Here is a 10,986-nt window from a genome sequence, read left to right as displayed (position 1 = left end):
TAAAGGCTATCAATATCCTTATGCATAAAAGCTATGAATAGCCTCTATGCATAGAAGCTCATGCATAGAAACTCTTGGGGCTCTCTACATAAGCCTTATGCTTAGGCTAATGCATGCATATGACAATCCTTTTCTTATATAATCTCTTATGCATAAGGGGCTTATGTAAAAGGCTTATTCATATACCTAGTAGGGTCATAGGCTCCTGCATAATACTTGTGCATAAGCCCCTTTTGTGTAAGGCTCTTATGCAAAAGGCTTATTCATATACCTAATAGGCTCATAGGATCGTACATAAGGCTTGTGCATATAAGCTCCTTTGCATAAGGCTTGTTCATATACATAGCCTAAATCATAGCCTTATTTAGGATTGATTTCATGCTTACCTCAATTTCTTGTTTTGTTTTATAGGTCTCACCTTTTTTGAGCCCAACTCTTCTCAATCACTCAAGGTAAAGCTCTTACACACAAGACCTTTTTCTATTTATTCTTTTCTTGCTTCCACCCTTGTAAGATGGGTTTGAGAATTAGTATGCATGCTCTATAAATTATCTAAGCATGCTTTGTTTCTACATGCATAGAGTATGCCCCATAGACTTATGCATACTTTATGACTTAATAGAGTATCGCTCATAGGCTTATACATATGTATCATAGGCTTATGAATATGCATGTCTTATGCTCATGTATATGGTTTAGGGATTATGCATAAGGCTCTTATGCACGTGACTCATGTATAAGGATCTTATGCATAAGGCTTATGGCTTACGCATTAGGCATAAGCCTCCTTATGCATTAGGCATAAGCCTCCTTATGGCTTATGCATAGGGATTCTCATGCATAAGACTCTTATAAAGGGATTATGCATAAGGCTCTTATGCACGTGACTCATGTATAAGGATCTTATGCATAAGGCTTATGGCTTACGCATTAGGCATAAGCCTCCTTACGCATTAGGCATAAGCCTCCTTATGGCTTATGCATAGGGATGCTCATGCATAAGACTCTTATAAAGGTGACTCATGTATAAGGCTCTTATGCATAAGGCTTATGGCTTATGCATAAGGGTTACGACTTATGTCTTATGCATAGGGCTCTTATGCATAAGTCTTATGGTTTATGCATAAGGCTTATATACATAAGGTCCTTATGTGCATAAGTCTTATGGCTTATGCATAAGGCTCCATAAAAGCATATTTATAAGGTCCTTATGAATAAGGCTTCATAAAGGAATTATCCATAATGCTTTGCATCCTATATGCATGCAGACTTAAACATGCAATATGCATAAGGTCCTTATTCACCTTATGCAAAAGGCTTCATAAAGAATTATTCATAATGCATGCATGCATGATTAAACATGAATTATATTATAATTTCTCTCGTGCATGCTTACCTCATTTTTGTGGCTTGTGCATAAGGCTTCTTCATATACCTTATAGGCCCATAGGTTCCTACATAAGGATTATGCATCCATAAGGCTTGTGCATATACATAGCCATATCATTGATCTCATGCTTACCTCATTTTCCTGTTTCGTATTATAGGGCTTGCCGTGTTTGATCGCAACTCTTCTCTCAATCGCTTGAGGTAGATCTCTTTTACACAAGCTCTTTTTCTATTTATGCTTTTCTTGTTTACACCCTTAAGTACTTGGGTTTAGGATAAATATGGATGGATAGAGTATGCCTCATAGGCTCATACATCGTACGCTTATGAACAAGGATCATGCATAAGGTAGCTCTTATGAACAAGGATCATGCATAAGGTAGCTCTTATGTATAAGGCTCTTATGAATGCGACTCATGTAAGTCCCTTATGCATAGGTCTCATATGCATAAGGTCCTTATGCATAAGGCCTCATAAAAGTAGTATGCGTACTATGTATAAGGCTTCATAAAAGCATTATCCATACTATGTATAAGCCTATGCATAGTATCCACCATGAGTCTATGCATAAGCTTAACGCATAATATGCATGGGGCTATCCTATAACCTTATGAAGCTCTCATGCTTACTCTAATCATGCTCTTTGCATATAAGTCTCTTTGTATAAGGCTTCTATGCATGAGCCTCTCATGCCTACTCTAATGATGTCTTATATAGATAATTGTATATATTGTGTAGGTAGTCATGGCTTCTCCTTCTTGAACTTCAATTTTGAGAGACCCTTCTTAAGCCGTAGATGTCACAAAACTACTCACCACCCATCATTAATCAATATTATGGCAGTGAGGCATAGACACCATTTTTGCATACACAGGTATGTTTTTTCAATTCTATGTTTTATGCCTATTTATGTATTGATTCATTGAGTAAGTCTCTTTATGCATACTTATATGCAGAAAAGCATACCATTAAGCCAATCTACTTCTTTTGGCTAGTCTACTCCATTTACCTAACATTAACATGCCGGTGCTCAGTAGAGTGATCCTATTGCACAACAAAAATAGCAGCATTTCTAGAAACGAAATAGCCCCAACATTTCCTAGAACTTGTAGTATAAAAACGCTACTATTTTTTCTTCTATAGCCTCATTATATTGTAATGGACGTGTGTGGTTTGTAAATATTGTTATAATATCTTACAAGATCTTGTCACATACCTCGAGAATTCACACCGTTAATGGTCTAGGCTAGCTAGAGGGTAAACAAGATGGCTAAGACTATCACCAACTATCCACACTATAAGTTTACAAAGGCATAGCCATGTAATATTGAGAGAATGTAGTGAGGCAATGATGCAAGAAATGATAGCAAAGGCAGTGACCATGATTTGAATATATATATGCCTATATGTGCAAATTAGCCGTATAGGTACCCAAGAAATAGTCAGAGAAATTTGTGAGGGAGTGGTGCAAGCAATGATAGTGGAGGCACCAACCACACTACAGGGGGTGTATAAAGGCATAAGCATAGATGTGTAGCTCCCAGAACTACCCTAGGGGTGTCATACACCTAAACAAGAAGGGGAAGAGATGATGATGCTCCTACTACCCATGTACCACTTCATTGCTTACTTTGTTCTTTCATCTTGCCTGTACAAACTGGAGATCTGATACCATAAAGAGAATGCGGGGGAGAGGGAGAGCTTTAGTTCCTTATAAGCAAACACACACACACAAAAAAGATCAAGCCACAAGAGAGATGAATGACTGATTTTTCTCCAATCTTCTTCTCTTCACTTACAAAAGATAAGAGTACATAATATAAGGGAAACTACTCTCCTAAAATAACATACAATGGTCAGTGAGAGTGTGACCATTACTCTAGTACTCCAAAGTGACTATCACATAGCCTGTCATCCAGTGGCGGCATATCAACCATAATCTCACCGACCATGCCAGTGGCATAAGCGTCTCGAAAGCGGCTCGAATGGTAACCAAACTTTGCAAGAGTGAGGGGGGAGTCCACATATATACACACTAGAAAAGTTTGCTCACTATATGGGAGCACATTTATTTGGAATCTGTGTGCCTGATGCCTGAATGTGAGATAGCCTTGGGGTGGAGAGCCCCTAGAAATTGGACCTTTGGCTGGCACATTCAACCCAAAGGTTTTGAGATGGTGAGCAAACTTTATAATAGTAAGTATGGGGTCCACATATAAACACTTACAAAGTTTGGTCACCATCAGACTAAATTGTGTTGGAATATGCATGCCATATGCTTAATTTTTAATGTGTCATGGCCTTAGAGAGCTCCCTTGAAATTAAGCTATTGGCCCACACATTCTAACCAAATGAGCACGAATGGTGAACAAACTTTGCAAGAGAAAGGTGGGGTCCACACATACACTCTTGCAAAGTTTGGTCACCATCAGGGCACATTTAGTTGGAATGTGCATGAAGAACACCTGCTTTTCAATGTGTCTTCGTGGCCTTAGATAGCCTTCTCAAAATTGGGCTTCGGCCTACACATTCAACCCAAATGTGCTTAGATGGTGACCAAACTTTGCAAGAGTGAGGGTGGCATCCACATATACACACTTACAAAGTTTGCTCACCATGAGAGCACATTTGGTTAGAATCTGCATGCCTAGATACCTCATTCTTAATGTGTTGTGGCCTTAGAGAGCCCCCTTGAAATTGGACCATTGGCTTGCACATTCAACCTGAAGGTGCTCCGATAGTAACCAAACTTTGCAACAAGAATAAGTATGGGATCCATATATATAAACATGTAATGTTTTGTAGCCAACATCATAGTATATTGAGTTGGAATGTTATGTGCCACATGCCTGATTTTGAATGTGTCATGGCTCTAGAGAGCCCCCTAAAATTTGGGCCTTTTGGCCTTCACATTCCAACCAAATGTGCTCCAATGGTGATTGAACTTTGCAAGTGTGTATATTTTGATTTCACCCTCATACTTGCAAAGTTTTGTCACCATCCAAGCTCATTTGGTTGAAATGTGCAAGAAAAATTCCCAATTTTTAGAGGGCTCTCTAAGGCTATGATAAAAAAAAATGAGAATCTGCTTGGCATGCGCATTCCAATCAAATGTGCTCAGATGTTGTGACCAAAATTTACAAGTGTGTATATGTGGATCTCATCCTCAGTCTTGTAAAGTTTGATCGACATCTGAGCTCATTTGTTAGAATGTGTGGGAAAAAGGCTTAGTTATGAGGGATCTCTCTAAGGCCATGACACATTGAAAATCAAGTGTCTGGCTCTCGCACATGCCAACCAAACGTGCCGAGATGAAAAGTGTGTATATGAGGACCCCACCCTCATTCTTAAAAAGTTTGGTCTACATCCAAGCTTATTTGGTTGGAATGTGTGTTCCAAACATAAAATTTTGAGGAGGATCTCTAAGCCTATGACACATTGAAAATCAGGCGTATGGCCTATATATTCAAACCAAATGTGCTTTGATGGTAAGAAGATCTTTGTAAGTGTGTATATGTGGACCCCGCCCTCACTCTTGCAAAGCAGAAAGTTCTGAAAGGATATCTTCATTCACCTGGTTCACTCTCTCGATCTAGCCCTCAGACTCAGGATGGTAGTAGACAATATTGAGATCTAGAGAAGTTTCCATAGCTTTGAAGAAAGAAGTCTAAAAATGGTATGTGAACTTTGCATCTTGATCATTAACAACCCTTCTATGAAATCCATGGAGTTTGAGAATTTTCTTCAAAAAGACTTTAAGAACATTTAGAGATAAATGAGCCTTCTTTATTGGGATTAAATGAGTTACCTTTATTAATCGATCTACCACCAATTAGATGTAATCATATCATCATTAACTAAAGGTAATCCAATAATGAAGTCCATGCTACGAACTCTCACTTTATCTACAAAATATCCAAGGGATGTAACTCTCCTGGCATCTTTATCCTTTCATATTTTATCTTTTAGTAGATTAGGCATTGAGATGAAACATGATGTAATACATCTTTGTTGATTCTAGGCCAAAAGAAAGTCCACATAACCAAGGTGGCCTACTATAAGGCTATCATGAGCTTCATTTAAAATTCTTCTCTTAAGATCTCCATCTTTAGGAACACAAAACTGATTATTGAAGTATAAGCACTTATCTTCCCAATGAGACAGTACGATAAAAAAGACGGAGATGAACTACAAAGAGGGAAACAATTCAATCAACCCATGTACAAGGACACATACAAGAGGATGTGGAGCCGCACGTACCAACAAATATGAGGCCACATAAGAGAAAATACGGAGCAACATATACAAGAAGATACAATATAAGACATGATCGATGCATTTTTTCAAGGTAATTAAATAAATGAAGGACAAGATGCATTGTTTTAAAAAGAAGCATTAATACAAAAATTTACATCGAAATCTTCTTTATACGAGGGATCATGAACGCCAAAACTTCAAGCTGGTCTTTCTTTGTATCAACTTCTTTGTACAAAAATTGGCATTAAATTCTTTGTATGAGGGATCCCGAATGTTAAAACTTCAAGCTTGCCTTTCTTTGTAGAGCTTGTAATCTAGTTTTTCTGCTAAATGTTTTATTATAGTATCGTAAATTTGGAGATCTATAGAGCACATAGTTCAGTGTGGCTTTTAAGGTGTGAGCTTCACAAGTGTGAGCCTCATGGCGGGTGTGAGCCTCACAAGCTTGGTCCTTCACGGGAGTGAGCCTCACAGGTGTGAACCTTCACGAGTGTAAGCCTCATGGACTGAGCCTTACAAACGTAAACCCTCACAAGTATGAGTCTCATGGGCATAAAGCTTATTGGAGTTTGATAAGTGCTCTTGCTAAGTGCATAGTACATTCATAGATGCTTCACAAATACATATTCACCTTCACAACAACAGTCAATTGAGCCTCACTAACATCTAGTAAACAACACATTGATCTAGGACACAACAATCTTAATTGCATTGGCTTAGAGGCCACTAAGATTGTGAACCAGCTCTAGGCCATTCCACCTTTGTGTATATTCTTGCCATCTGCTTTTTGCTTTATCTATTCTTTCATCCACATGCACTCAGACATTAGGGAAGTTTTGGGGTCTACAAAGGACCCTAAGGACTTTTTAGAAGAATATTCCCTTTTTAAACTAAAAAAATGAACATGTGGTACACTTTTCGAAAATTAACTCCAAATTTTTCGGAGTTGGCATATTTAGAATCCACTCTTCAAGAGATTTCTATTGATATATAGTGTGATGGGGCTCTACCATGGGAAAGGAGTGATTCGCAAAAGGTGTAAAATCCTCCCAAACCCTCTTTCATGATTGTTTTTTGGGGATTTTAAAACCACCTTTTGGGTATCACTCCTTTTCCATGGTAGATCCCCATCATGCCATATATAAAAAAAAATCTCTTAAAGGGTGGATTATAAATATGCCAACTCTAATAAATTTGGAGCTGATTTGTAAAAAAAAATTATTGCACTTCCATTTTCTAAGAGAATATGCTCATACTGATTTCCTAGAGGGCCCTTTTGAGACCCCAAGTATCACTTAATGCATCGACCATTCACAATTAAAAAAAATTATTGCACGCCCATTTTTTAAGAGAATATGCTCATACTGATTTCTTAGAGGACCCTTTTGAGACCCCAAGTATCACTTAATGCATTGACCATTCACAATAAAACCTCCTAGGTCAGGTTGCATATTACTTCGGTTAGTATTCATTTATTTTTCAGCTTGTCACCATTATTTTTAGCTTTACACTTTATAATGTGACATTGATTGAAGTAGTGAAATTTATATGTGATTCCTGAGATTGAAAAGCTATGATTCTTGACACTTTAAAGCATAATTCAGTGGCATAAAACCCTGCCCCGGAGGAAACATACTTGGATGCGAATTTAGATTAGTTGCACTTTATGCCCAAGATGCGAACACTCACATAGAGAAAACCAAAAGATAAAAAAGAAAAAGGAATAAGCATAAAACAAAAACAAAAGATACACTTTGAGGAGAAATAAGGGTACGAAGGGGTAAAACAATAAACTTCACCTCTTTGAGGTGGAACACGGACAAAAAATCCCGTTCCCCTCCACCTTTCCTTGAGAAGAACCAAAATCATGTCTCCTAAATATTCTTGACTCACGAGGTATTTTTGTGAGGAGGTCAATCATATGCACTTGAGGTCTAGGAAGTTGGTGGTGCCATCATTACCTCTAACCCTCTATATGAGGTTTCCTGACGTGCAACTAGGGGCACTCAAAAATTGAGCAATTCCAAACCCCCCATCTCCTCAAAAATCATTTCCTCGACCTTGGCATTTTATCTTCGGCAAAGTGAGGATTTCATAGAACCACCAATGACTATGAACCGGCCCATCGATGAATTCTATTTAGCCAAAAACGGTCTAGACCTAACCATAGTTTCAAGAGTAGTAACCCCACTCTCAAGTGGGAAAATGGTGATCTTTAACACATATATTCTCCCTCCTACTAGATCATAGGAATCACATGGAACCTCAATGCCCTTGATGGGTGGTGTATTGGCATACTTTTAAAAAATGATCAATCCAATGACACATGAAGTAGAATATTTTGATGGCCACCACCAAATCTACGAGAAAGAAAGACAATGTGAAAAAAACAATGTGCCTGGAATTAAAGGCAATCGGTATTCTTGGATATTGATGATGAAAGAGCCTCCTACCATTACTACACCAACAAATATTCTTCCATGTGGAAGAAAATCTACAGAGCAAAGCCTATTGTCAAGTCTCATGAGTTTGTGCCTTTTCTCTCTAGCCACCAAAAAGGCAAGGAGGTGGTTTTTATATAATGTATTGTAATGTGTTGATCGGATCTCATTTTCTGGGCTTTGGTGTAAGAACATTTGTACATAATATATAAGGTTTCCCTCCATGTTGATCTAAAACTAAAATTGTTTATTATAATCTCTTCCGAATTCAATTTCTTTTCATCTTTTCTAAAACTAATGTTGCAAAGTTTAAAGTAACAAGTTTTTATAATTTAAATCATTCTAAATAGGAGTATTTTTTAATTAATTCCATATAAACCTTACCAGTAAAACCCTAGACTTTAATTGGAACGTTACAATAAGAGTGAATAGAAGATCCGTACATAATAAATAAAATTAATTTGTCAAGCGTGACCCACTATGCCCACTTTGCAAAACAAAGGCCTTGAACGTTAGACCTTGGAGACAACAACATTATTGACAATTGTGATTATTATTATTGTAGGCCACCTTTCCAAGCTAACTTGGTATTACACCTTGGGCGAGACAGCAAAAAAGCTAACTTGGCATTACAGCATGAGAGAGAGCAAACTTGGTGTCACACCTGGGGAGACACAAACTGATGTGGTTAAAAATCGAAGGTAATGGGAACGGCGTCAGAAATAACGCCGGCAGGTTGGCCTGCTTGGGCAGGCACGAGGAAGAGTTGGGCACGGCCAGCTACGGTCAAAGAGTTCTTCACATCATAGAGAGCCCCATTAACATCGAGGAGGCCTCTGACTCTGATCTGGTTGTAGAAGTAATAGGTCCCGGTGCGGAGGCCCGTTACAGTCTCGCCGGGAGCCAGACTGCGGTCGGTTACAGTGTCGCTTATGGTTATAACGTAATCGCTGCCGTTCACAACGTCTACAGTTGCAAAACTCAACTGAAACGTTGACGCCGATATAACTAGGATCATCATCAACAATAATAGCACGCTCTTGTTGGCCATCCTTCCAAATCCCAATCTGCAACACATTAACAAACCTAATTAGTAAGTACTTACAATCACTGGTGGGCAAATCCCAATCTGCAACACATTAACAAACCTAAATAGTAAGTACTTACAATTGTATATAGGAGCCAAGTTTGATTTATGCAACAGAAGTAGTGCTTACACTTAATGTATTTATCACCGCCCTAATTAAGCAAAGCAGGCTCGTAGTTGTTGATAGTTAACAGCTTATAATAGCTACTTGAACACTGCAGAGTCCCTACTACCATATTATTTATAGAGCCATTTCTCTTTCATGTATACCTGGCTTGCTCGCTATTTTTTCGTGTGCCAGCTCTGTGGACAGATGTTACACTCCACGTGATTCACGACTAGGTTTTCATATTTCACAAGCCCCTCATTTGTGCCCAAAGATTCGGCTCCATGGACAGACAACTGGATTTCTTTACACTCCCACCACTAGCTTAGGTTTTTGATATTTAACAAGCCCCTCATTTGTGCTCGCTGTCCCCCACACGATCTAGCCATCTCCTATAATCTACCTTCCTAAAAGAGCCTTCTAGTTCTCCACTTGGCTTATATTATTGCGTGTGCCTGGGCTTTTCTTCTCTTTCTACAATTAGGGGACATATGACGTCAATAAGGGACTCGTAACCGATAGTTTATGGAACCTAGAAAGTGATGAAAGTCTACCACGTCTAACTTGCCAGCTCTCTTTTTGCGAGTACCACTCGCTTTGCACTGTCAAGGGCGATAATCTCACAAATGCACTGGCTCACCACATTGAGAAACAAGCTTCAATACTAGTAAAGTTATGTCATACTTGGCACATACCCAATGCACTGGCTCACCACATTGAAAAAACAAGCTTCAATACTAGTAAAGTTATGTCATACTTGGCACATACCCAATGCAGGATTGATTTAGGAGTAGTGGAAATAGCCTATTTTCACATGCAAGCACCATGTTGGTAATGACACTGCCAACAAGCACACAGGTAAAATTATAAGATCAAGACTCGTGTCAACACACCTGAAACATGGGCCTCATGAAAAACCCCAAATATTCTACTTTAAATTATTCGTATTAAGTCATGTTATCCCTTACCTTTCATAAAATGTGATTTGGGAAAGGAGGGTTGCAGGTGGAAAACAAGTGGAAGTGATAATGTTTTTGAGGACGATCGAGAGTAAGCCCTTGATACCACATGACGTAGTCTTGGTTGAGTTTAGGGCAACATCATTGGTCCTATGTACGCAGTACCAAACGACGAGTCGACTACCAGACGCGCATGTTATAAGCTTTGAATCGAAGCATTGGCAAATGGCGGCATACACCATGATTAGATACATCATGATTGAACAAGTTATGTACAAGTATGTACAACTTCAATGTTTCACTTACTTGAAGCATCTTGTGCCAATCGTGGGACTTCAATCCATATAATTTCTCAACACCTCTCTTCTTTGTATTTGTGAAGGTATCTTTTAAGCACCTAATGCACCCCGTTGGAGTATGGAATGTCGTAATGGCATTTTTTACCAACTTCTCGTCCTTATTTGTCAATATCCAATGTGTTCGAGGTATATTTGTCTTCCAATTTGGTCCCTCTTGTGGCCAAGCTCTGTGCATCCTCTCTATGCTTTGTAGATCCTCTCGTGTACAAGCAAGGGGTCCCGTGTTCCTCTCAAGTGCTCCCAAATGTTAGAGGTGGCATTCTTGAATATGTGCATTGGATCAAGAAGATGGTTGATTTTGAGGCTCGTCCAATATGGTAGGCAAAAGAAGATAGAGTACCTTATCAAATAACAACAAATATTAAGAGAAATAGACACTAGAGATAAT

The 10,986-nt window shown here is 38.7% G+C and overlaps 1 protein-coding gene across 2 annotated transcripts; it reads right to left on the bottom strand.

Annotated features, from left to right (window-relative positions):
* Positions 1-8,631: 8,631 nt before the first annotated feature.
* Positions 8,632-9,395, bottom strand: LOC147614690 (uncharacterized). 2 transcript variants are annotated; one of them, XM_086779725.1, is made up of 2 exons: positions 9,305-9,395; positions 8,632-9,154 (listed from the first exon to the last, which is right to left on the bottom strand). In XM_086779725.1, the coding sequence occupies exon 2, from the start codon at positions 9,136-9,138 to the stop codon at positions 8,776-8,778; it is 363 nt and encodes a 120-aa protein (XP_086635851.1). In that variant the 5' UTR covers positions 9,139-9,154; positions 9,305-9,395; the 3' UTR covers positions 8,632-8,775. The 2 variants fall into 2 exon arrangements, with proteins under 2 accessions (XP_086635851.1, XP_086635850.1); XM_086779724.1 differs by having other exon boundaries at positions 9,255-9,380.
* Between the last annotated feature and the right edge of the window lie 1,591 nt (positions 9,396-10,986).

The sequence above is a fragment of the Cibotium barometz genome, chromosome 41 (assembly GCF_041138505.1).
Source record: "Cibotium barometz isolate CiBa-2024 chromosome 41, ASM4113850v1, whole genome shotgun sequence".
Taxonomy (NCBI): domain Eukaryota; kingdom Viridiplantae; phylum Streptophyta; class Polypodiopsida; order Cyatheales; family Cibotiaceae; genus Cibotium; species Cibotium barometz.
The sequence above is the reverse complement of the archived record's forward strand: the minus strand, read 5'-3'. Positions and strand labels throughout refer to the sequence as shown.